At 44.4% G+C, this 25,936-nt stretch overlaps 1 protein-coding gene across 1 annotated transcript in view; it reads left to right on the top strand.

The window, feature by feature from the left end:
• Window positions 1-2,887: 2,887 nt before the first annotated feature.
• Window positions 2,888-25,936, top strand: part of LOC311500454 (ankyrin-3-like) — an 85,461-nt gene continuing 62,412 nt past the window's right edge. The window contains exon 1 of the mRNA XM_084561867.1: window positions 2,888-3,220. Coding sequence (XP_084417993.1) covers window positions 3,098-3,220 — 123 coding nt within the window. The 5' untranslated portion in view covers window positions 2,888-3,097. The remainder of the gene's footprint in view (window positions 3,221-25,936) is intronic.

Raw genomic sequence — 25,936 nt, 5'->3', positions numbered from 1 at the left:
TTTATAAAATGATTTAATTTCTTATCAAATTACTGGATAAATAGTAATAGTACTACTGCTACTACGAATAATGACAAGGATTTTTGAATAGCAGCAATAACATTATAGCGTAATAAGTAATGCACACATTTCATAGAAAATGAATGTGTTTTTAATTATTTTTATTACCAGTTAATCCATAGATACGTTTCTAAATTAACTTTTTAGTCTGGAACTGTCAGTAAATATGGACCTAGCTGAAACAAACAATCCACTTAACTGTTGGACTATTGTTTTATGACCGTCCTAATAATGCACTCATTTAACATTAATATTTTCTGTGACATACAGATTATATGCAACACATTCTTTATTTTGTAGTGATTTATTATACTAGTATTGGTCCCGGGCCTTTTGTGTATGGCATAGTGCCTGAAAAACGGTGGATAACATCCAATAATTGTCCAGTTCAACGGCCACCGGCCAACTCTGCTCTATTGTAGTAGTCGGCATTTCTCTTTGCCTGCAAAATTCTGCTGTTTGAAATATAGGCCACCTTGGCAGCGGCTTTTACTACGAGCACGGCTATGGGATGTTACCGTCTTCTTTTGGCTTGCGGAGTGTGAATGGAGTTTTATTAGCGATGAATTGTTGAAGAGGCTCAAGAAGTGGCAGCCAATTAAAGAGTTTGTTCACGTTGGAATAGACTGTTGCCATTTTTATTCTAGTTTAGAATATGTCCGGTTATCATTTCTCTTCAGACAAAGGATTTTTTTTCCCCCTCTTCATATTGGTGATTTGTTTATCATGTGCACGTGCGGCTTGTCTTTTCCACGCATCCACATACAGTCGCACACATGCACCCACCCCCTTCTCCCATTCCCATTCTTACCTCTCCACGCTCCTTATCCATCCATCCTGTCCTCCCCAAAGCTACCCCATTGGCCCTTGCCTAGCAACCGCATGATAATTTGGCATAATGTGACACCCCCTGATGCATGATGGGGGCTGTAAGTCAGCTTCAGACCCCCTCTTTTTTTTTCTTTTTTTTTTTTTTGCTGGTGGCTGGCGTGTGTGGTTGAAAAGAAAGAAAAATGAAGTGGGGAGGATGAATAGATGTGAGGAAGGATGAATAGATGTGAGGAAGAGAAAAGGGGATTTCACGCTCATATCGTTACATGACTGGTGTCCACCGGGTAAACCTGTCACGCCTCCCAGGAGGGTTGTTCTCCTCTTTCTCTAGCAGCAGTGTCCGATCATCTCCTTTCTTATTCTCAGCTTTTCTCCATATGGCTCCCATTCGGTCCGCAGTTGGAGAGCCATGAACAAACGCTGTGCAGTAGATGTTTCGGAAAGCACACAGGCATGTGTTGGGGCAGCCTCTCGGTATCAACAGGACCCAGCTTTGAGGTGGCTCTGACACGCAGGCAGGCAGGGAAACACAAAGATGGCCGCTGCGTGCTCCATCTGTCTCCACGCTGCCATGTCTGACGTGAGCACGGCGGTTCTGAAGGACATCTTAAATGAGACGTCTGCTGTTTTTTTATGTCTCCTCTGTATCTCCCTTCTTCAGTCACGAAAATCAAACAGGGTCTTTTGTTGTCTCTCTCTTTCTCTCTCTCTCTCTAGATCTTCTTTGCTCTCTCTCCCTCCTCCGTCTTGTCCTCCTCCTCCTCTGTTCCTCTGTTTTCAAACAAAGACCCCGAGTGATTTGGTGAAACAAAAGCTCCCCTGGTCCTGTTTGACCTCTCCATCATGATGTCAATGATCCCAGATGGGTTGACCACGCTCAGGTTAGAGAGGCATGGGGCTCAGAAATCAGGGAGACAGACCCTTTACTGCTCACAGTTTTTTTTTGATTTGTGCACAATTTAATTATTTATTAACTCATTTACTAAATCATTTATCATTTGCCTACTCGGTTCAGTTATTTGTTATTCATTCATTCATTCAGTCACAATTGAAACGAATCAAGCCGGCAACATCGAGTATCATCTGTTACCACTACCTCCTCCTTGTGTGTATAAGGTGGTAAGTCTGCGTGCGATGGGGGAGTTCGGGGGGTTTGCGCATCGGCCATTCAGACTCTCCTCCCTCCCTCTTTGCCTTCACCCTTGTCCTTTGCATGTTCTCCCACCTCGTTACTAGGCCACCTCCAGCTGGTAATATGTGTGTGTGATAGTAAAAAGGTGGGGGTCACACACACACACACACACACATAGACACAGGCAAATGCACACTTACCCCATCTCTGATGTTGCATCTTGCCACCAGTTCCACGTCTTTCCTAACGGATGTCATTCATGCACTCACATCCACTCACACACAGTTTATCTATTTCACACTGTAACTCTCTCTCTCTCACACACACACACACACACTCACACTCACACACACACGTTTCCATGGTGCATATCCAGACAAGGTGCATCAGTAGGTACCACAGCACGGAGATAGATGGAGAGAGAGAAACACATTTAAGAGAACAACTGAAACAGAGCGTGGTTACCATGGCAACTACTCCCCTCGCACCCTCCTTCTCCTCCTCCCTCCACCTCCATTCTCTCTCTCTCTCTCTCTCTCTCTCTCTCTCTCTCTCTCTCTCTCTCTCTCTCTCTCTCTCTCTCTCTCTCTCCTCCCTCCACCTCTGTGCTGGTGGTGCTCGTGTCTCTTTTCTCTCCATCCGGTTTGTCCTCACCTCTCCTGGTCGCGCTCCTCTCACACTGCCAGCGGAGGACACACGAGGAGGAGGAGGAGGAGGAGGAGGAAGAGGAGACGAGGAGAAGCTGCTGTCTCTTCTCCCGTCTTTCCATCACTTAAAACAAAAAAAGAGACAGAGAGAGAGAAGAGAGAGAGAGAGAGAAGAACGGTCCAGAGTAACAACCAAAAGAAAGGACACACAGGATATACAGACATACCTAAAAGAAACCCTACTCTTCTCCATTCTCCTTTTCAAGGAGGGCATTTTTCTTCCCTTTCCCCCCCTTTCCTTTTCTACCCCGATTTTTTCCTCTGAGATCCCGGTTTTGTCAATCACAGCCCCTGAACTTCTCTGGGATTTCAGGTGAGGCACGCGTGTGTAGTGTGTGGTGCTTCTACAATTTTTATATTACCTATCATGGCTCACGCGGCCTCCCAATTGAAGAAGAATCGGGGGGAAGTGGATGTGAATGCAATAGAGGACGAGAAGGAGAAGCGGAGGAAGAGCAGGAGAGCAGCGTCCCGGGAACAAAAGAGAAAGGTAACAGGCGAGGGCTGACTGGCTGCCTTGGCTGGCTGGTGGCTTCATCTGCTCTGCTCCACTGGCATCATTGGAGCGTGACTCTGTGTGTTGTGTGCTTGATATCTAAATGGGTTTGGAGGTCTCGTGAACATAACGGTGCATTCATTACTCTGCGCGTGGGTTCATTCCTGCGCAAGATACACATGTGGAGCTTCTGTTTTCTGTTGACACCGGGCACGCTGTCCGTTTGAATCGGCGTCTCTAACCTTGCAGACGAAAGGTGCGCGTGCGGTGATGTTTCTCCGTGAGGGAGTCCGGATGCACGTGTTTAAATCTTGAAATGCACGACAGCACAAAGTCAAAAGTGCATCCACCCCGTTTGTGCCGTGATCTCAACTACCCATCTCTAGATGAAGTGGCACATGGAGCGTTCTGTTTTCCTGCCTCTTACTCTATCGGCATCTCTTATATTGTCTGTCTTTAGTAGAACTACGTCACGCAGGTCCTCCTCAAACATTTCCACATCCTTACTCGTCTTATTGAGAAACAAGATAGCCAGGTGTTACGATCGTCCTGAGTATGAGTACTCTGGGTTTTCTACCAGATAAGATGAAGTTTCAAATATGCAGAGCTGCCTGTTTTTTTAAATTGTAACGTAAGAACAGATGCAACCGAATAGAGCAAACAGGGGAAAAGGTGTAGAAGAAAAACTCTTCCCTCATACTTTTTACTTTACAGTGGTTTTGGAAATGTGCTTTGGCGTGTGTGCGTGCGTGTGCTTGGATGCACAGACAGCCATGTATAATGCATACACGGCTGATTTATTGATGACAAAGCTTTTCATATGATGGAGGAGGAACTGAAATGCACGTGGATCTGTCTCCCTCCTCTTCCTCGTCTCTTACATGTCGGGTTTTGACTTTGCACAAACCAGAGAAAGAAGGTAGTCCAAAATAGGAAGCTATTTAACGAGATTGCAACAAATGGGAATCTGCTGCTGATGGGGACAAACACAAACTCATCTCCTGTCCACAGTTGTGTCTTAAAATAAATTCTCGTCTTGGCTGTTTTTAGTGTTGCATTCTGCAGGGAGATTTGACCGTGAGAGATCAATTCAATAACGGTGACATTTACTGTACTTTGCGCCTATGGGTGCCCGGTTTTGAATTATGCTGCTGGCGACGTTATTTGACCTTAGCATAAACAAGAAGCCAGCAATCATTGCTTAATCTTACCGAAACTAAAAAAAGATTCATGAGGTCAAGTGGATGTGTGGACTTCCCTTTGCAGCCAAACATGTTTAAGGGCCGTGCATATGACTTTAATTGCACATGACTTTTCACCTTCTTCTTTGTCTGTGTGCGTTACACAATTGTCTGAGATTCTGATCTGTATTGGACGCCTTTATAGTCCTTCTGAAGTGTCATGTTTCATAGGAGAGAAGGGGAGATGGAGAGGAGAGGGTTGTATTGATTAGATTGTGCATAGCACCGTCCATGAGGATAATCAGCTTTTTTGTCTCGGCCTGCCCTGCGTCCTTCCCTGTGTCCTCATCACACCGATCTACTCTTGGTTTCTCTGTCACTTTGTGTCCCTTTTGTTTCTCTACGTCTCCGCCCCCCCCCCCCCATAACTTTTGGCTTTGCTCCTCTGTTTTCATTCATGCATCTCTCTCTCTCTCTCTCTCTCTCTCTCTCTGACTATTTTATTATTAGCATCACTGTTTGGCTCATGCTGCTGCCTTTGAATAATACACTGAGACAAAAACAAAGTCAAACAAAGTTAATGTGTCAGTTGTTCCTTTCTTGAAAGATCTACGGTGAACTGTGGGCCGCTGATGTCCATCACTCTTTCTCCCCCACATATTTAAAAAGCAGTTGTAACACATCGGGATCGCTTATGTTTTAATTCCCAGCTGTTTTATTCCTTGGCTGCCCTTGCTCATGCCCAGGTTGCCCCCGCTGGTGGCCTTCCAACTCTCGCTGTGTCCCACAATAAGGTTATAGACTGACTGAGAAGTCTAGGAGTTACAGATGCACACCCAGAGGACTATACAAGCAATAAAGGGGCATCACTGTCAGGCAACATTACTGAGAAGGAACGATGGAGACAGAAATGAAAGATTTACAAAGTAAGAGAGCAACAACAGCAGAAAGAGAGTGACAATTAAGACAACATGCCCCTTTTAAAGTCAAACACTGATAATGCTTTGTGTTTCTCTTCATTATTTAACCTTTAATTCTTCATTTCTATCTGATTCATGCTGTAGTAAACTGATAATGTTGTCTTGGTGCAAAATGTGCAACAGCCAGCTTTGAGTCACTCCTTCCACATCCCTACAAAGGCTATATTTAGATGGCAGAGCAGGTAGAAAGCTGTTTGCAGAGAACACTTGTAAATGCACAATGTATGGTGCGTTTTATTTGCATTACTCACCGAGAAGGTGGATGAAATGCGGCAAAATAGCCTTGGTTAGTTTAGGGCGTATAGATATTGTTACTGTAAAAATGTGCATGTGCGTTTACACTTGTAAATATAAAAGTCATCACTAAATGTCTGAACTGATCCGGCCTATTTTCCTCCTTTTTACAGACAATATTACAGTAATAACTATTATTCATGTTATAACTTCTCGGATGTACTTTAGTGTTAGTTCATTTGTTAAAGCATCTGTCATTCAGACAACGTGGGACTAGTTTTCAGTTCAGTGTTCTAAGCAGAGTGAAGATTGAGATTTTAACTCTGACCTGACCTGAAAGTGTTATTTGCGCTTTTGGTCTTATATTAGAACATGTGCAACAACGTGAAATCGATTGAAACGCAGGTTTTCCTAAATCACTCCTTTGTTTGCTTACTCGCTACTGTCCCGACTGCAGTCAGTAAACTGAGATTTTGGATATTTTAATCTTCGGTGTAGAATCACACAGTGGTAATTTTACCCCCTATTAAATGCAACACATTGTATTAGTGGAACGGTTTGTAGATCCACTGTTTTGAGGGCAAATGTACACATACGCACATTTCACTCTCACACTTCTGACACTCAGGTGTCAGTAAATAGGGGGTGATTTTGGAAAAAAAAGAAGTTCACGCAAGGGAGATGGTTTGACTTGAGGCCTGCTGCTTTTATCACACAGTTCAGCGTTGACCTAATACAGCATGGTGTCTGGGGAGACATCCCTTTCATACAGGAGATGACAACTTGCTGTGTGACTGTGTGAGTGTGTTCGTAGTTTGGATCCTCGGGAAAGCACAGGGAGGTGGAGTTCCTACCATTAGCCCCCTGGGAATAGCGGGTTAACCTGAGAGACAAGACAACAAGGAAGAGGGAACGCACACTTCTGTGTCCGTCCGTGCGTGCGCAAATGCTGAAACACATTTTCAGGTGTTCCTGAGGAATAATCAGTGGAAACTTAACAGCCGCAGTGGTCATTTTAACGGGAAACCCCCATTATGGCGTTACATAAATTCTCCAAGCTGCTTTACATCTAATGACATTAACCAGAGCTAGGAGCCCCCAGTGGATTCTCAGAGGGAGGGAGAGGGAGCGGGAGAGCGAGCTTAGCAAAGCATAGGTTTCCTTCTGCTGTGTCCCAGTTTTACACACTGTTCCAGTGCAGAGGGTGTTCATTTCCACTGTACACTACTTATTATTTATTTCTCTCTCAAGGTTTATATGGGCCATGTGCTATCTGTTTTTTTTGTTTGTTTTTTTTTACACTCTTTTTCTACACTGCCTTTTGTTTTGACTGTGTGTCATTAAAGCTTAGTTTTGTACCGTTCCCTTTACTGGAAGCTCGATACAAGCCTTACATTTATAATGCTTCTACAAAACAAGATCCATTTCAACCCATCCCTCTCATCGGAGGCGAATGTCATCATCATTCATCAGTGTTCACCGGGGGGTGGTGAATCTAAAGCTGAACTATGGGATGCTGGAAGGCAAATGGCAGTGCTGAATTTGGATTTTAGCCTGCGCTGCCTTCAGAGGAAGCCCATGGCAACTGTGGCAAGGCAAGAGTCTGTCAGTCCCTTAGAGGAAAAATAAACTGTGGGGAGAAGAGTCATCACGCCGCTTTATGCAGACAGGAAGTGAAACATTATATCAGTGCATATTTTATAGGATTTTCCCTTGATTTATTTCTGACTCTGTGCTCTCATATACTGAAACAAAGCTGCGTTGCTTCCTTCCTCCCACCTACTCCTTCACCTCCTCCCCTCCCCATGAGCCCACGAAAGATGGAGGTTAATGAATTCGGTGCTCATGCATGCCTCGGCTAATTGCATTGGCATTGGGAACTCCTCCCAGTATTACAAAATGTTTTCACCGTCAAGATGGCCACCGGCTGGACGGCGGGCGAGCATGACTTTGAGGGGGGATGCCAAGCTTCTGTTCATGGAAATAATGGCGATTGATGTAGCACGTATTACATTTTTATTTACTCAGCGGGGAAATGATGTGCACGACTTGGATTAGCTTAATCAAGTAAACAGCTATTATCCGGTTTGCACTGCACAATGCATGTGTGCGTTAAGGGACAGCAGTGACCCTATAGAATCGCTCCATCGATCAATGCCCGCTAACTAAAGTGAACTCAATGTCAAACACCATCGTGACACTCGCACATACAGTAAATCATACACAATGACATGCTGAAATGGACAAAGAAAGACATCAATTCTTTATACAACCGTTTGTGAAGGACCTTGGTGGTCTCACAAAAGCGTACTTGACAGTGTTAAACTGTTTTTCGACTGACGACCCGTGAAAGACACTAAAACAGACTCCCATCCAAGATTGTCTTAAATTAAACCCTATTTTATACTACCGATTTAACTTACTATATTGTAGATTTGGCCGTTGATGTTTGAGTCAACAGACAAGTGAAGATGCAAACAACTCAGAACTTAACAATCTCCATTTACAAAGATTGTCTGTTGAAATAAGTGATTGTCTCCTACTTAAATTAATACAACCTGGGCAACAATCTGGGCGCAATCTGGTCTGAGGTCAATTTCGATCTCTTTAAGAATCGACAAAGCTTTCTAATTCTTGACGATGCACATGGCTGCTTCATATTACACATCCATATTACATACACACGCTATAATGCAAGCTAATCAGCCCATTTTAATCCTCACTACTTCACATGGCCGGAAACGTGCGGGCTCCTCCAGTGTGCAACGCAGCGTCCTCACTCTACTGTACGCTGCTATTGTTCTACATTAGCGTCCGTCTCTAAGGGGAAATGAGAGCATGTAATAAGGATTGTTCTAATTATTGATCCACCACTTCGAGGGTCCTCACTGAGAGCTGCTGCTGGGGGATGGTGTGTGTGTGTGTGTGTGTAAGAGAGAGGCAGAGAAAGAGTGGTGATGGGATTTTCTTAGGGAGCCTTCGTAACTGGAAACCAGTATGTGAGGGGATTTGTTTGTCCTACCACTGAGGAAAAAAATCCATGTTGTCTAGCTGTGGTCTGGAACATGGTTTCCCTTTTTGTGTGCATCAGGTGATCTAAAATTTGACTTTGTTTTAGAAGTCACTCGGTTAATGTGCGCACACATGAAAGAGGAGAAAAAGTGCTGAGAAGGAGGGGTCGTGGTAGAAAGAGAGAGAGGAAGAGATAAAAGCTAATAGATGAAGTGAGAGTGAGAAAGAAGAGAGCGAGCGATAAGGAGAAATGGAGAGCATTACTGTAGAGAGGCAGAGAGAGAGAGAGTGAGTGCGTGACTGTAAGCCTAAAGGTCATTTGAAGGTGAGTGGCGTCTTTCTTGCCAGTCTTCCAATCCACGTTCACCCTCCTCCTCTTCCCACCTCTGGCTTCCTCTGGCGTAGTGTCACATGTGGAACTACAAAATACAAATGCACATTTAACGCAGTAACATGTACAACTGCTGTTAATGCGATGAAGAATTTGCTCAAATCATCCTTCTAAATATCGTAAAATATGGAGATAAAAGCGTTTCGCTACACCACACACTATCAGATGAAGACTTGTTGACAGAGACGTGTGAGATGGTTTCGTTATTGTCTGGTGAGCTCGGTTCAAATCTGCTTGCAGGGAATTATAGACGTGATTGTTGATCAGTTGAGCAACACAAAAGCAATCTGCAGAGGATTAATGAAGTCACATATATCATATATAATAAAGTCAACTTTCGCTTATTTCATCTCTGTATTGTTTGGATTTTCTGCTTTTTGTATATTAGAAGTGATTACTTTTAGTTTTTTGAGTCAAACCATAGAAGCATTGCAGAACTTTAAGTGATTAATCAAGGAAATTGTCAGAAATAACTTGCAGCCAACATGTAAGCTAATGTTAATCCATCGTATGCTAGAGCTGTAGAATATATGCATATATACGTATAAACTATTTCCTGGTGGGTAACGGCACTGCTGTACATACAAATGAGCTGCACGCGTTCATTTTGTCAGCGTCGGTGGCACGATTCTCCAATCCTGCTCGGTGACAGAGGGCGACAAGTCCTCTCAGCAGGATACGGCAGTGTATTTTGCAGTCTGCCTCTGTGGAAATACGAGCGTGTACACTGAGATTCCCTGAAATGATGCAGCGTTATAGTTTGTTACCAGAAAATACAGCAGCCGAGAGAGAGGCGAGTATTGTTCGCTGGAGGATATGCATCCACCATGGCACTGTTGTGAACATGACAGAGATTTACCAGGATTTTCTTCTTTCTCAGAGCAGGTCGCAACTCTGGTGCTCAAGGAGTTTTGGGAAGTTCATTTTGAGATTATTCACACATGGTTCCAGATAACAGTGATGCTGCTTAATAGTATAATTACAGAGCTGAATGGTATGTGTGTGCAGGGGAGGGGGCAAAGACAGGCATGGGTATGAAAGAGCAGGAGATAAAGGAAAAAGGCGTTGATGACGCAAGGACAGAGGGAAAGAAAGGCAGGTCAAGTGGCAGCAGGTGTGGACGAGATGCAGAGAGAAGAAAGAAGGACGTGGCGCCCTGAAAACTACGAAAGGCAGAACAGAAAGATTAACAGTATTCACGCTCGTCGTAAACTCATAATCTGACAGTGAATGATGAGCTCCCCTTTCCTTTCATCTGCTGTTAGTATAGCACATTTAAACGCATTATGCCGCCTGCAGGTCCTATTGTATTTCCTTCCATTTGATGCATAAGTCAACCGTGGGGTCAGATGCAACTCAATGTTCACTGAAGGGGAGAGAGCGAGAGAGAGAGAGAGAGGCGACGCCCCCACTCCTACAGCATCACACTCATTAATCCCCTACTGTGCATCAATGCCAGGCCGCTTCCATCAGGCTCTTAAATGCGCCAAATGTGCGTGTCACGGCCGTGCGCGCACGTGTGCGCTCGTCCGTTTGTGCGTGCACGGCGGCAGGTGCTCCTCACACGCAGTTGAAATAGTGCTGTCTTGCTTTCTTTATCTCTCTCTCTGTCTCTTTCTCTCTCACACGCGCGCACACACACACACACACACACACCACTCTGTTGACCCTTGGGACTCACGCCTGTATGGCTTGATAATTACTTTCATTTGCTCGGCCCCCACCTCCACCACCACCACCACCACGTCTTCCTGTCCTCTATTTAACCACCTGCCACTCCACCATAACATGCAGAGATAAATACACTCATGTATTCATCAATTTCTTCACCCAGCCTGATTTCGTGGCCATAGCTCTGAAATCAAAACAGGCAACAATGAAAACCCTTAAATTTTAATTATTATGTTTATTACTAAGTCAGTTTTTACTTAATATCACTTCTCTTCAATATCTATGGATGTGCCACATTCTCTCCCTGAGAAAAAGCCTCTGCCCCGAGCCAAGAACTGAACCAAATAGTCCCGGCCTCCTCATGGTAACTTCTCCACGCAGGCTGGAGCTCAGAGGCTCTGGAGCTGAGGAAATGGGCTGTGTTAGGACAGATCGATGGTAATCACACCTCTTCACAGTTAGCTCCCTCGCGTGGGGGGAGGGAGAGGCGAGGATGGGGAGGGGAGCGAAGCGAAAGAGGGGGGTGTGTGGGGAAAGGAGTAGGTGGTGGCAGGGAGCAGGGGAGTGGGAGTGTATCCAGGGCTCCCTCGGGAACAGAAAACTGCCTAGATTCATGATTAGAGAAAAAATATGCACCCCACCCCCCGTCCCCTCAGTCCCATCCACCCAGTCCGGCTCCCAAACGTGGACGCTCCATCCTGATTGTGTTGAAGAACTGTTCAAGCATTTACATGTTCAGACTTCTTCCGTCCTCCGAGCCACACCTCTGTGTCTTTTTGCTCTTTTTTCACTGTGAAGAATTTAGCAGTTCTGGTTCTTATGTGCTGCGTTTTTTTCTTTTGCCTAGATGTATTATTAGTCTCTGAAGCACAATAAACCTCCTGCAATGTCCAACTAATAGACTCAATAACAACACTGGCTCTTAATACCGCTTTGTCACAACATATGAACTGTATTGGTGTGCACTTTTGGCCAAAGGGGAAACACTCAGTTGCACCTTAGAGGAGGTAATTTAGTGTGAAAAGGTTGCAGTGTGATCTTAGCATGGAAACCTTGAATGTGTGCTCACAGTTCGTACGCAGTCTTGTGGTGCACTGTTCAGTACAGTAGAAGGTAAAACACGCAGTGAAATGATCGCTTTTGTCATCTGCTGGCGAGCAGTCTTTAAAGCAAGCCTGTGCAGAACGCACTAATCCAGCGTAATGCCGCCTGATGGGGAAAGGTTGATCATAGCTCCGAGGTGGGGTTGGTATTCTTTTACCCGGATGGTTGTGTGTCAGGTCAAATATGGACCTTTAGACTGAAAGCATTCCACACAAACACAAACACACTCCAGAGAAGTCTTTGGCTGCGTTTCTTGTGTTTTTATTAACAGTTGTGTGCACAGCCAGAATAGAAGCAAAGCGTTCTGTCTGCTTAACGTTTGATACTGAATTATTCACAGACGGCTTTGCCAAACATGTTTGCACTCTGTTATCAGTGAACACTCACAGCATATGGTGGGATGAATGTGTATTTCATCATCCCCGTGAAGACTTTCCTCGCCGAAAGATGGCTGAAGCGGCTGAAAATTCCACACAGCAACAGCGCCTGGTTTGCCACAGACCAGCCGAACGGTAGATTCAGAAAGGTCAGAGACTATTCCTGCCATTGTTTCGCAGTTGTACTATATCTGAAATTCAAGGATGAGAACGGAGCAAAGCGAGGATTACGTGATGGGCCTATATTTGTCCTCCCTCCCGAATGTCCTCGATTTCAAACCCACGGTCTGCTGAGTTTTTCAGACTGTCCTCCCCTCTTGCCCTCTTCCTGGTTCTTCCTGAGCGTAACCAGAGAAGGGAAATCGATGCCTGGTCTGGAGGAGTTAGCAACTCTGTTATGACCTCTGATCAGTCTGTCATATTTTTTTAAATGATTGTGGTACAGACATCATACCACCATGCGCCGTGTTTATTAGGTCGTCGAAGTGGACTAAGCAGTTTTCTTATTTTCATCTACCCTCTGATTTAGAGGTCAGACGTGCTGTTTCTGTCAAACATAGCACGTGTAATCAAATTAAAAAGTTGTATTATTGCTTTTAAGAGCACTATTCAATCTTATAAACATTACTGTAGGTGTCCCAGAGTTTTCTTTTCCCCTTTAAACGTATGCTATCTATGCAGCCAGTTCTTACATAATATGTGATGATAGTAAAGGACTGGTGCTGCAAGGGGCATTGCCTCTGGATGTTGAGATGTATGTAGGTTTATACCCCAGGGCAAAACAAGTATACAGGATTGATGCTGTGCTCTGGGTCTAGGTGCCCTGTAAGTCCACTGCTCCTACAGATCCATTACTAATACAGTGGAGCAAGGGCAAAAACACAGGAGGCGTGGAGAGAGAAAGCAGTAGTTTTAAGTGAAGCCAAAAGCAAGAAAGTAATATTTTCGAGCTATACAAATCAAATCCCTTTAGGAGTATAAACAGAATGTATTTGTGTTTTTTACACAAGCAAAGTTATGATAAAAAAGAGGATCAATTATTCAAGAAAGAAATCCAGAAACTAGTGGATGATTAAAACTATCTGACAGAGAATAAAGAAGGATCTGTCACCACTTGAAACCCTGCTAGTGTTAAACATGAGGCAGCACTGACCGATATTACATGACTGTTATCATAGTGATGATGGAGGCGAAACGTAATCTTTGCTGCATCATGGTGATGTCATTACCAACACATGAGCCGACTCTTCCAGACATAACTGAGTCACGGCAATTTCCATCGTTCCTCATGTGATCGATAATTTCTCTACAGCGTCTCCGAACCGATAGATAGCACGTTATCTTCGGTACCATCCCTTCTTCTCTCCCTGCTGGAGTTTTTCTTTTTCTATTTGACTAGGGACGTGTTCGCAAACACCCAGCCTGTTGAAAATAGAACAGCCCTACAGCATCTCCCAGCCATCTCCCCTGATGATGTGTATTGCCATGTTGACAGTCTCACAACAGATATTTTTGTTTCTGGTTGTTACTTTGAAAGCATCTCGAGTCAGATGCGCCCCACCTTCTATTTGCGATCCTCCACATCCGTGTGTCATCATACAGTGTATCTAGTTGTAGTAAGAGCCCACTGCTCCTACATGGAGGAAAGGGAGTAATATTACAACAAGCAGTCAGTTTGTCACTATGTCAGAAGAAACATTGATTGGACTCTTGATGTATATTTTGGGGTACTCATGTCAAACACAAACTATGATTTGAACTGCTGACATCGTCATTTAGGTGATTCTTCTAAATCTAAAAATAATAATGAACCAGCAATGACTTTGAAAACAAATGAATTTCTGACATATTTAAGCAGAAATGCCAAACATTTGTTGCTTCCAGCCTCTTGAATTTGAGCAACTTTTCTAACTGGAGTAGCTGAAGTACAGCTCCGTGAGGATTCGTGATTACATCAACCATAAAGCAGCGTTCATTTAGTGACATCAGTTTTTATTGTCACCCTATCAAACGATTCCCGGTGCATATTATCATCTTTCACACTTCATAAGGGAGCAATTGGAACGGATCCTTATTCAGTACCTGCAGACACTATGTAGTGAATACAGAGTAGTAGTGAATTAAACTGGTCACTGAACTGCAGGAAAGTCTTGAGCGTCTAATGTTTTATGTGGATGTTACTTAGACGTGTACCACCCAGCTAGACCAGACCAGGCACCCCATATAAATGACACTCCTTAATGGCAGCAGCCGTCCCCAGCAGGATGCAGTCTGACACAGATGCACACACAAAAATGGTTTAGGAACAATTTAAAAAAACATGAAGAACAGCACAAGGTGTTGACCTGGCCTCCAAATTCACTAGATCCCAAACTGATCAAGTATCTGTGGGATGATCCACGGAGGCCCCTCCCCTCAACCCATAGGACCCAAAGTCCCCCACTAACAACATTCTGTTACCAGACACCACAGGACACCCTCAGAAGGACCATGTCCATTCTCTGAAAAGCCAGAACTGTTTTGGATGCACAAGGGAGACCTACACAATATTAGGAAGGTGGTCATAATGTTATGCCTGATCGGTGTATATAGTGAGGAGGAGAGGATCCAAATAGACCCATGGGGGACTCCACAGAAGATAGAAGCCCTTGCGGAGTAGACATCCCCTAGCATAACAGAGCAGGATCTGTTCATCAGATAGGAGATGAACCAATCCACTCTCCCATCACTGATGCCAACAACATTTTTCAGACATTATGGTCCACTCTATCGTATTCTGAGCTGAGGTCAGGGAGTATTAACCTGGAGCACAGGCCGGTGTAATTTGTCGGTAAATCATTTGTGACCTTGACCAGCGGCGTCGCAGTGAGGAGAAAGCAGAAACTAGATTAAAATAACCACTACATCGTCCCCTTTATGACGTTTTGTCTAAATGCACACTTTGCTATCTGTCGGACTGAAGGCTTGATCTGATGCACCGAGACGCAGCAGTTCGAGTCAGGTTGTTGTTAGTGTTGCTGCTGACTACGTTGCTGTCACCCTGTACGTTTGTGTGTGTGTGGTTGCTGACTGGGATGCTGTCAGCTGTGTGTCAGCCATCTTGACACCCAGAGTGCACTTTTAACTTTTCTGGGACCTTCCCTCCTGACGGCCAAATGGCCATTCCAACCATGTACACACACACACACACACGCACGGCCACACAACTTGCTGAACTGACCAATTAGAAGAAGTGTAGGAACTAAGCAGAAATGACACAATAGACAACATAAAAAAGCAGTGCTTGTCCTTGGTCTCACAGGGTCAGCGCGGTGTCCATATCATTTGCCGTTTGCCGCAACCTTTAGAATTTGTTGATTATACGTTGAATTACTTGACTGAAGTATTTCAGATATTGTTGATTTGGGTTTTTGACACGAGTCAGCTGTATAAAATGGCCGCAAGGAGTCTGTTATATCACATTGTGATGTGTTGGCAGAGTTGTGATTCAACACTTTAATTCAATCTCACCGTGAATCCAATAACGTTATGAGTCAGGCACATGCCACTTTGCAATTGGTGTCGTGAGGAGCTTTGGAACAAACGGCTGATTGAATGGGTGGGGGGGTGTGAGGCGTATGTGTCCGTTGGTATTTTGTGCGTGCAAATACAGCATGTGTGTGTCTTTGTCTGTGCTTGATTCCTTTTGCACCGCTACCTTGTGCTTGTGCTCGAGTTACTCAGATTGGTAGAGGAGGCGCTTCAAGGTGAGTTTAACGTCGGGGCGGAGACTAGGCTGTCCGCATAGGAACACATACCAGCCTTAACCTGGAGAAGATAACCTCAATTTATGTGTCATTGCTTTGAGATGTACGTCCGTCCTGTTTGTAGCGAGGCAGACGTGCCGATAGCAATTGTGTCACCAACTTGTAGGAAATGTGTCACCCAATTGTTCTCAATGTTTTTAAAGCTTTTGTAGGGCAAGAACAGTGAATCACTTCTGGCCGGATTGCAACAAACCACAAACTTTCAGAACAAAGGGAGAGATAAGATGAGAGTGCTGAAAAAAGATGTGGTAAAATTAAGTATAGCAGATCAGAATCCACCTCAGGGACCAGGGCAGATTCAGCACTCTGATGCTGAGCTGCAGAGAGCAGAGGACTCTGTGCTTTTCTAAGTGTGGGACAGTGAAAGTGTGTGTGCGGCTCGGTTGGCTGCTACAGCTCCAGCCAAGTAAACTGACTGTCCCCATCAGTCAAGGTTGTGTCTTATTATAGGTCATTAGCCTCTCTGCTGAGCTGCGACCTTGACGCTACCTGCTGGAGCATGTATATGTACCCCAGCAGGCAAAATAAGTGCATGTATGTGAAGGTGCACCTAGCCCGCTTTGCATACTAAACTACACCGCTTAAAACATGCGTTGAAGACTTGCTTACATTATGTGTGCATTGGTTTTTAATTGTGTCTTGACAGCACACGTGGCTGCAGCCTTGATGAGCTGTCAGCTCAACTGGGTGTGTGTGTGATGGATGGATGGATGCATGGGGGGTGGGGGTCAGAGAGGGTCAGCTAACACACCCTCACACGGAGGGGGGTAGGGAAGGGTTGTCAGTCACAGATTTAGTGCCACAGGACTAATGCTGCTCTAAAGTAAAAGTGCTGCCACCCACAATAAAAAAATAAATAAAAAATAGTCTGCCGTGCAGGACAATAGGTTCCAACTGCCAGCAGTCGTTTACTGGTTGTGTTTCTTTTACCCGCTCTGACAGTTACACTGTGATATGCAAACTGCTGTGTGTCATCAAGTTCTCACCCAAATACTGAAATACACATGACTTGTGTTCATGCCATGCGTTAAGCCTCTGATTATTGCCTCTCCATAAAATAGTCTGGCACATAAAACCACAACCTGTCATTTTCTGTGTTTTTCTTATTATGCAAACAAGACACTCATCGATGGAATCCCTGTTTCCAGTATTTTTGCTAAGCTAAGCTCTCCAGCTCCGGACTGTAGCTTCATAGTCATAACAGTCTTCTGTTCTAACCCTCAGTGTGAAAGAAAGAACAAGTTTAGACCCGTGCAGTAGTCTGTCTTTGGATCAGAGCTGTTTTTTTTTATGAGTAATGTCCTTGATTAGATCCTTAGTTAATTCATGAGTATTACAATGGAAGTTCTTAACCAGCAGTCGATCTGACTTTCAAGAGGATCGCATGCAACTACATGCCGTAGCTTCAAACACTGGAGACTGCTGTTAGCCATTTAACTGCTCTTTCTGGTGCTGTCCTCCACCTCTTTCTCTCAACATGTTCGGATCACATGTTACTTTTCCATTTTGCTGTCAGTTTTGAGTAGGTTCTGTGTGACCGCTTGCTGCCACTAAATAAGTGTCTGTGCAGTCTTGGAACCACCAGGTGTTTCGCAAAAAAAAAAATGCCCATCGTTGTATCGTGCAGTCCAGAGAGGAGGTAGAGAGACAGTCAGGATCATCCTGTACCCCTCCATTTATCGATTTCCGTTGTCCCTTGTCTTGTGCTAAACACAGCAGTGGAGAGGTGCTGCTCATACTCGTAGCCTGCATTAGAACGAGAGAGATGGCAACAGGGGGAGCTTTTTTTTCTTCTACAGTGTCACATGATATGACTTTTCAGGGCCATCCTGCCTCAGCTGTATTGTCTCGGACTGTTTGCATGCACTGACATCTGCTGGTGTTTTTAATCTAAGTGAGTTGCTCTAAGCAGACAGAGGTAATGGCCATTCCAGTGCTCCGTCCGCTTAAATGTATTAAAATCCATCTTCAGGCCATCGCGTGACCCGTGACCTCTTTAACCCTCGTGGCCTCAGGGATCGCTGTTGTCGTGTGGTCACGACATCGTTGTTGTTTTTTGCTACTTTCCAGCTGCTGGTTAAGCGAAACTGAACACGATCCAAAATATATTTCAAAATGGACTTTAGACATGAAAGAAATCCAGCTGCGGTACTAGTTCGTCCTTTGGGAAATTGACCATTTCATCGTAGCAGGTGAATTTCCTCCCTCTGAACGCTTGCATTGCCTGTCTTGTTGCCTCGTTTGGGGTGTGCTGCTATTATGGATCTGGGCCTCCCCATTCAACAGCCTATTACTTTGTGTTGCCTGAGGGGCAGCTGGCTGCTTCAGCACCAAATAGCCTTCTGTTTGCCAAGCAGAAATGCCAGGATCCTGAAAGCCCATTACTCCACTGTAGGAGGCAGTAATGTGTTATATCCTCTGTATTTGTAGAAGGCGGTCCACAGATTTAAGAAGTATGAATGAAAGATCAGCAGTTGGATTGGTGAGCGTGCAGGATGACGGATAAGTCCAATGTAAACTCTCTTTCACTCTCTCACAGGATCCTTCATCCTCCCCTCTCCATTTCTAGACATGGAGGCCTTGTGTCAAAGGGTTATCAAAGAGAATTAGAGTACCGTCCCCTAATTTTAACATGTTTACCCAGCCGTCCATGCTGTGTGTATATTTAGTTCACGTTTGTGTCCTCCCATGTGTTTGTGCGCGCGCTATGTGGAGGCTGAGGGGGGCTCAGGGGGGACAGATGGCCCGTGGTCTGCTCTCGTCTGGTGCTCTCCGCCTGCCAAAGATCAGGCGAAAACGGTTGCAGCACTCTCCACTTAATTCAAACCTGCTCCACATGCCAGAATAACGGAGTCTTTGTTCGCCCTGTTTTATAGCAAGCTTTATGAGCCGTCAAAATGTTACGGTGGAATCTGCAACAAATTATATTCACAGCAGATTTCGTTTAGTTTGTCTGACAGGCGATGGACTCCTGGTTCTGATCTTTGGATCTGTCTTGCGTTGGATGTTCATTTGGAAAATTACAACATAGCTTCTGAGTGACATCTGTTTATACGCCATCGTTCAGACTTTAATCATTTTTCAGGAGAATTTCTGAATCTGCTTTCACCGGTTCTCTCAGGTTGAAGACCTCATGAGTGGGCGTGTCCTGCTACAAATTCTATCCCATTTTCATGTTGCTGTATTAAAATAATACATACTTAGCATTTTACGAATGCTCAGATACTGTAATGCATTCACTGAATGTTAGAGCATTGAGGTGAACGTATTCCTCTGCAGTGGTGGTTTTGTGGGAAGAGATAATGTGGACAGGGAGCTTTTAGACCGGGCTTTTTCCTCTCCATAAAGACTGGAGAAGAGCCTCTTGGTCGTCTGTAGAGGTCTCAGCGGACAGATAATCCCACACACACACACATACATACCGTACACTGTGCCTTACACACCTACAGTACTCTGGGTGCTGTGCAGTGCATTAGTGGAAGATCCATTAGTGCATACACACAAAAATGTAATCAAACTGCTTACATCTGTGTGAACTAACATCTTAGTGAACTAACTTCAGTCAGCTGTGGATATTTCCTGACTACTCAAATTTCATGAGCAGCGGAGACAGAGAGAAACAAGCATTAAAGGAGGCCTGTAGTGTGCTCAGAGAAGTCACTGACAGGAGTTGCCAGAAAACAGAGGTGCTAGAAAGGGAAACGGACGTACAGAACAAAAGAAAGACACCTTCAAACTAAATTATAGAACTCTGAAAGTCATCTTGACTCCAGCATAATCCTGCACGGTTAAATTTAGTAGCCAGGTGGACATTTAGTCTCTCACATTGTCCAGAGTACTTTCACTGATTGTCGCCCAGCTGCGGTGCAGAGCAAGTGTAGGAGAATAAGCCAAAGTTACTTGTTGAGGTCTGTTGATGGATGCCAGCAGGTTAGTAAGAAGGGGATTTCCTTCAGAAGTTAAATTTGAACAGGCTAAAGGAAGGAATGAGTAAAGATGATCAGCAATAGAGTTGATTAATTGTTCTCTTTTCCGCAGCATGTCAAACATAACTGTCTGCTTAACATGTTTCATATTTTTCTAGTAATACTAGTAGTTTTGGGTGACTAAACATAATTTTGGGACGTCATTCTGTAACCTGTCTTTTCCAGGTCTTTTCAATGCACTCACCTCTTTCTTTGTACCACACACTTATTCTAATGCATGTAACCGATGTGTCTCATGTAGCTCTCCTGTCCTCTCCTCCATATTGCCACGGCTCATTGCAATTCCAGCTCCCACAGCTCGTTACCTGCTGTTCATCCAAGATTGGTTCTTATTATTAGAAATAGTCATTTCAGCCCGTGCACTGGTTGGTCATTTGCATTCTTATGCCCCATTACTGCATGACAAAGAGTGGGAACTCACTCATATAAAAGCGTCTCCGCAGAGGACTGTCTTTTTGACACAAAGGGTGTTTTAAGATGGTTTATGGACTTCTCCTGAGTCATTACCTCGAGATTGCTTCACATCTCAGCGCCGTGAATTATTGGAATTATACATAACCTAGAGGTCTGTTTGGTAAAAGATGTCCTCGACTTTGTATTTTATGACTCAAGGGACAAACGGTGTCATGCACTGACACCATGATTATCCCAAATTATAAAGTTATGAAATTTCTCCAATCAATATTTTATAACTACAGCAGTTAAAGTACTGTGTGCAATCTGAATAGGTGATAAACCCACAGATCAAGCCTTTCAGCTCACTTCAGCATAGATTTCTGCCACTGCAGACAGAGCTGGTACCTAGTTGGTGACCATAGCAGATCAAGATTAGGAGTTGTTGGAAATTGAAGGGGAGGAAATCAAACCAGTTTGAATAGAATCTGACCACATAAATACAAAATGAAGACCAAGTAAAGATTTAAATTTAACTCGATTCCAACCATCACATGTATGATGACACTGATCCTCCCCATATTCAGTTGTTTCTGAAGTGAACAAGAGAAACCGTTCGATTCCATTAATCATAATGTAAATAACATTAGTACATGTGTTTTTGGTCACACACAGTATTCCCTCGACCATAAGGACACTTCCTACCAACGCCAGCTGTTGACATGTGACATAAAATGTCACAGTGGGGTCGAATGTTTTGCGTGGTTGTCATTGAGGAGACTGTCCACCAGAGTCCAGTGTTTGACTGTTGAACAGAGCTTGACGCAGGTCAAACGGAGGCTAGAGAAAGAGAGCAGAGTGCAGGATGAGGGGGAGGAGGACGAGGAGTTTGTGCCAGATTTAACTAAACTCTGGTATGTTGTTTAATTTTCTTAAGGGTCTTGTCCCTGTTTGGCCCAGAGCGCCGTCCTTCTGTTTTCTGTCACAGCCTATGTCTTTGACATTGTGACTTTCTTTTGTTCCTGTCTCTCTTGCATCTCTCACTTGTTTTACCTTCTCATTATTTGACCCTCTTTATACTTTCTGTCTTTTTATTCTCTCCAGCTAGTCTGCTCTCTTAATTCCTCTCCGCCTCCTCTCTATGTGGGTTACACCGTGTGACCTTTCCTCTTCTGGAGCCTGTTTTAGGGTGACTTATTGGCGGGACAGCTATTGATCCAGCATGTTGCACTAGTGTGTAGATTTCACCTGTACAGCTGACAAGTCAGCGAGATGAAATCTGATGCGACATTCAAGTTCTCCCCTTGTCAGTGTCAGGGTTATTGTCCCTAGACCACAGAGAGACAGGACATTATGTGTGTCCAACAGTAGCATGACCACAAAAGGTAACATGGTTGTAAATAATGCTTTTTGAAGCACAATAAGTTGTGTAGGGCTCTAATAATTGAATAGATTCAGTGATGAGCCAAGTTAGATGATGGTGGAGCATGAAGGGGCTGCTTATTCATTTACTCCTTTAGTTGTATCTTTCACCTATTTTCCTTCTTCAAGTCCCTTCCCTCCTCTCCCCGTCTTCTCCTGTTTCTCTCCTTCCTCTCCGCCTTCTCAGCTCCGTCACTCACTTCCTCTACGTCTCCCCTCCCTCCCCTCTGGCTTCATGTCCCAGGTGACAGAGGGGAGCTGTGCCCTTGAGCACACTCTGTGCAGCAGAAGCAGTAAATATCTGTCTTCAGTGCGTGTGTGTCGGTGTGTGTGTGTGTGTGTTCTCGACGAATGCTGAGGATACTCCACTGAATAAGGACGGTGTGGTATTTTATTGCTCCTCTGAGATAGCAGAGCTCGCCTATGTGTATGCAGCCAGGAAAGAAAATGCAGGGCAATACGATTGTATTAACCCAGAACCAGTTTTATACCCTTTGACTATATAAGCTTAGGGGATAATACGGTTTTGGGACAAATCCTTCCAAGAATTATGACAGTGTCTCTGATTGGTACTCTGTGGTATAAGATGGATATTAATAAGAGACTGTATGTCTTATATTTAAGGCTGTGTTACAGTAAAATAAGCCGTAAATAATATCATTTATCATCATATTTATCATTTTCACGTCGTAAATGAAATTGAAAATGCCTTAAAAAGAAATAATGATGCCCTTCTGGTAATTTTATTGACGTATTGTGACTCAGTTTAATTACGACAAAATGTTTCTCTAAATGTGTTACATTATCTTTTTCGCCATAATAATATGTATTGGATTTCCCAATGGATAACAAGTGGCAAGTCTATCTTACATCAGACCTTAGATAACTATACACGACGGAAGAAGAACATAAAAATACAAATGTTAAAAGGAAATAAAAACAGATTTAATCTGCGTTGGCCACCTCTTTGTCTTTACTACTTGCTATCAACATGATTTCAGTGCTCAAATACTCGATATAATCCACAAATATGTTGTAAAATAAAACGCAAATTCCACCACAAGTAAACACCCGTTCAGCATCTAATTTATTTTCTCAGATAGTGTACTGGACCATGCTGCGTCTGTGTGTGACTGCTGACAGCTAACACAACTGTGCCAAGAGATAATTTTCCATAAGTAGGCCTGACTCCCTTTCCCCTTTTGTTGTAACCTCCCCCGTAACCATGGCAACCCGAGGAGGGCCGCTCACTGCGGCGCTGGCGTAAAGGGGCCTGTGATCCACCAATCAGCTCGCCTCTTCTGGTCCAGAGCATCTGTCACTCCCTCTGTCAGTTCTCGGCGCACCACCGTTTGAATTTCTCTGGTTATCTCCAACTCGCTTTGTCTCTCGTCTGAAAGTTGATGGCGCCGGAAATTACCCATAATTCAGTGGTGGTATTCAGTGGCAGAATGTGAAAGCTGAGGGACTGATAGCATGTCTCTTCTGTCTGCGTGTGATATTTCAGCGAGGGCTGCCACGGTTGTCCCACCAAAAAATAACATGTAATGGGTGTGACGCTCACGACATTTATTGTTAATATACCACAGGGGAGCACGTCCCAGGGATTTTCCATATGCTCCAAACCCATGACTAGTATTTGTTTACTCATCTGTGGAGAGCAGCCGAGTATCACTCCTACGTTATGTTTTAAAAGCTGTATAATCTTGTTTTCTTTTACTCATCAAGCTTTTCTTAACCACAGTTAATTTATCATACTCACATTGTTGCCTAAACTTGATAAATGATTTTATAGATAATTTCCATGAGCCATAAACTTCCAAAAAAAGACGTGCACACTGTTGCATTGGGTGGCATTCTTTAGTACACTGAATATCTGAACGTGGAGACTCCCTTCTTGTTAAATGTGTGCATAAAATAAACTACAATGGGTAGAATGCCATGGAAGGAATAGAAAATAGAAAGCACGTTGGCAGTTTGGGTCTTTCCTTGAGATTGACAGTAATATAGACAATAAGGTAAACACACTGGACCACCTTCTAAAAAAGCGTCCTTTATAAAGAGATCTTGTAAGTATGATTTAATAATAGTTATACTTCTTTCATGGCAACACATTTTGTTGAAGGTTTAAGTGTTTCTGAAGGTAATTTTTGGGAATTCTTGTGTTTTAAGTTGCATATTCTACCTTTTTTCCCCCAAATAGTGTGTTTTTTTTTTTTTTAATCAAGTGTGTTTTGCTTTTCGAGACCAAGACAAATTTTTCTTTCGGTGGACAATAACACTGAAAAGCCTTGTCCAAAAAAATATGGAATAAAACCACACCTATTCAAATGCACAATTTAGTTTTCAAAGATACCATGTAGGTTTATTAAAACTGCCCAGTCTTAACATTGTGTCTTTGTTTGATCTATTGTGTGTAGTCAGAGCAGTGGAGAAATCATTTTTCTATTTAGACATGTAAATAAAAGCTGTGAGAACGCTTTCAGTAACAGTTGCGGGTGGTCCGTCAAGCCAGCTAAATAATCAGATAAGATCCACCCGCAGGTTTAGTGAGCCGAGATCAAACATATAACTAGGATTCACTAGTTACGCTGCATGTTAACCTCAGCTGTCTGGTCCTACTGCTCAGGCAGATAGCGATCGAGATCCAGCTCTTTGTGTAGTGCTTGGCTGCTACCTTACTGCGAAGGGACTTAGCTGTGAGCGGGATTTGTGAGGAAGAAGCAGTGGGGGTGGGCTTCTCGTGGCCTGCTTCTCCCGCTCAGCTGACTGCAGCGCGTCTGCGGAGGGGTGAGAGGTGGAAAGACAGAGGGTGTCCCTAATACTAAAGACGAAGCCCCTAATCCTCTGTTAAAGTGTCCCCGTTGATGTTAGGGGAGGGGGGACCTGCTTGTCCACACGCCCCCAAAATAGCGTCTGGTGTTGTTGTTGTTGTTGTTCTTCTTCTTGTTCCAGTAGTCTCATTCATTTAGATCCCCCTGGCTGATTCCACGCGACCAGGTAGAGCAAGTCCAGCCTGGATGTACTGTATAGCCCCAGCACGCACACTGCTCTTTGTTAGGGAGGGAAAAAAAAAAAGCTGATAAGCAGGATGACAATAAAGAGCAGCATGCTGGCAGACATTGTGGGAGGCAGGGAGAGTGAGCCAGAGAGGATGAGTGGGAGGGAAAGAGGGAGAGTGGGTGGGATAACAAGAGAGGGCTGAGGGGGGGGTGGCGGGGGTGGCATTTTAGCAAAAGTATTTGTTTCAGCTGCTATTTTCAGTTTGGCCCCTCTCCCTGTTCGCAACCTTGGATATCACGGTGACACCCCCGCCCACCCATCCTCAGAGTAAATGAAGGTGAGGAAGAAGAGGAAGGAGGCAGAGTGGGAGGGAGAAGCCTCGGCTATTATGGTAAGTCAGGGTCCTCTTCCGGCGTCCTCCCCGTTGTAAGGTGCTTTCTGGGGCATGGGCCAGCTTCTGCAAGGCAGCAGGGATTTACCCTTGTTGACACATTATAAAAATAAAAAAAGAAACACAACGAGGGGACAGGGGAGGGAGAGAGGCAGCAGAGGGGATTTGGCGCGTGTCCTTTCTGCAAGCGTGAAAGACGGCGAGGCGTTCAGTGCTTTGTTTACTCACCAGCGCAGATTTATCTAGACCCCCCTCTCATCTTCTTTCTTCCCAAGAGCCTCTTCTTTTAACCTCCACAATACTTCACCCTCCCTCCCATCATCCTGTTCGATGTGCAGGGCATCGACCACACGGCGGAAGTAGCTGCTGTGTCCACCGACTCAAGGTGGAGCTCTGTTACTTGAGCCATTTGCACCTTGCTCTTTCCTCCGAGTGAGATGGATGTTCAGGAGGCTGAGATAAAGACAGAGCTAACTGACTGAGGAGATGACTGGTTGGCTGCTTGACTGCTTGGCTGCCTGGCCACTCTGAGCTCAGGTTTCACTCTTTGCCGTTCAGAGGAGAGAAAAGGAAAGAGGGAGAGTGAACATGGCTGTGGAAGAGGGTGCTGTCTCCCTAAACCAAGTGAGTAGGTCATAGCATAACATTGTTCTTGTTTTCTAATTCAGCTGCTGCTGTGATTGGTGTCGTCTTGGTTAAAGAGGCTGTTGGCTCTCTCTGAGGTTGTTGTTGTGAGCACAGCGGTCGTCAAGCTGCTAG

Source organism: Chelon labrosus (assembly GCF_963514085.1).
Source record: "Chelon labrosus genome assembly, chromosome: 15".
NCBI classification, from domain to species: domain Eukaryota; kingdom Metazoa; phylum Chordata; class Actinopteri; order Mugiliformes; family Mugilidae; genus Chelon; species Chelon labrosus.
Note: the sequence above shows the minus strand (reverse complement) of the source record. Positions and strands in the feature narration are given on the sequence as shown.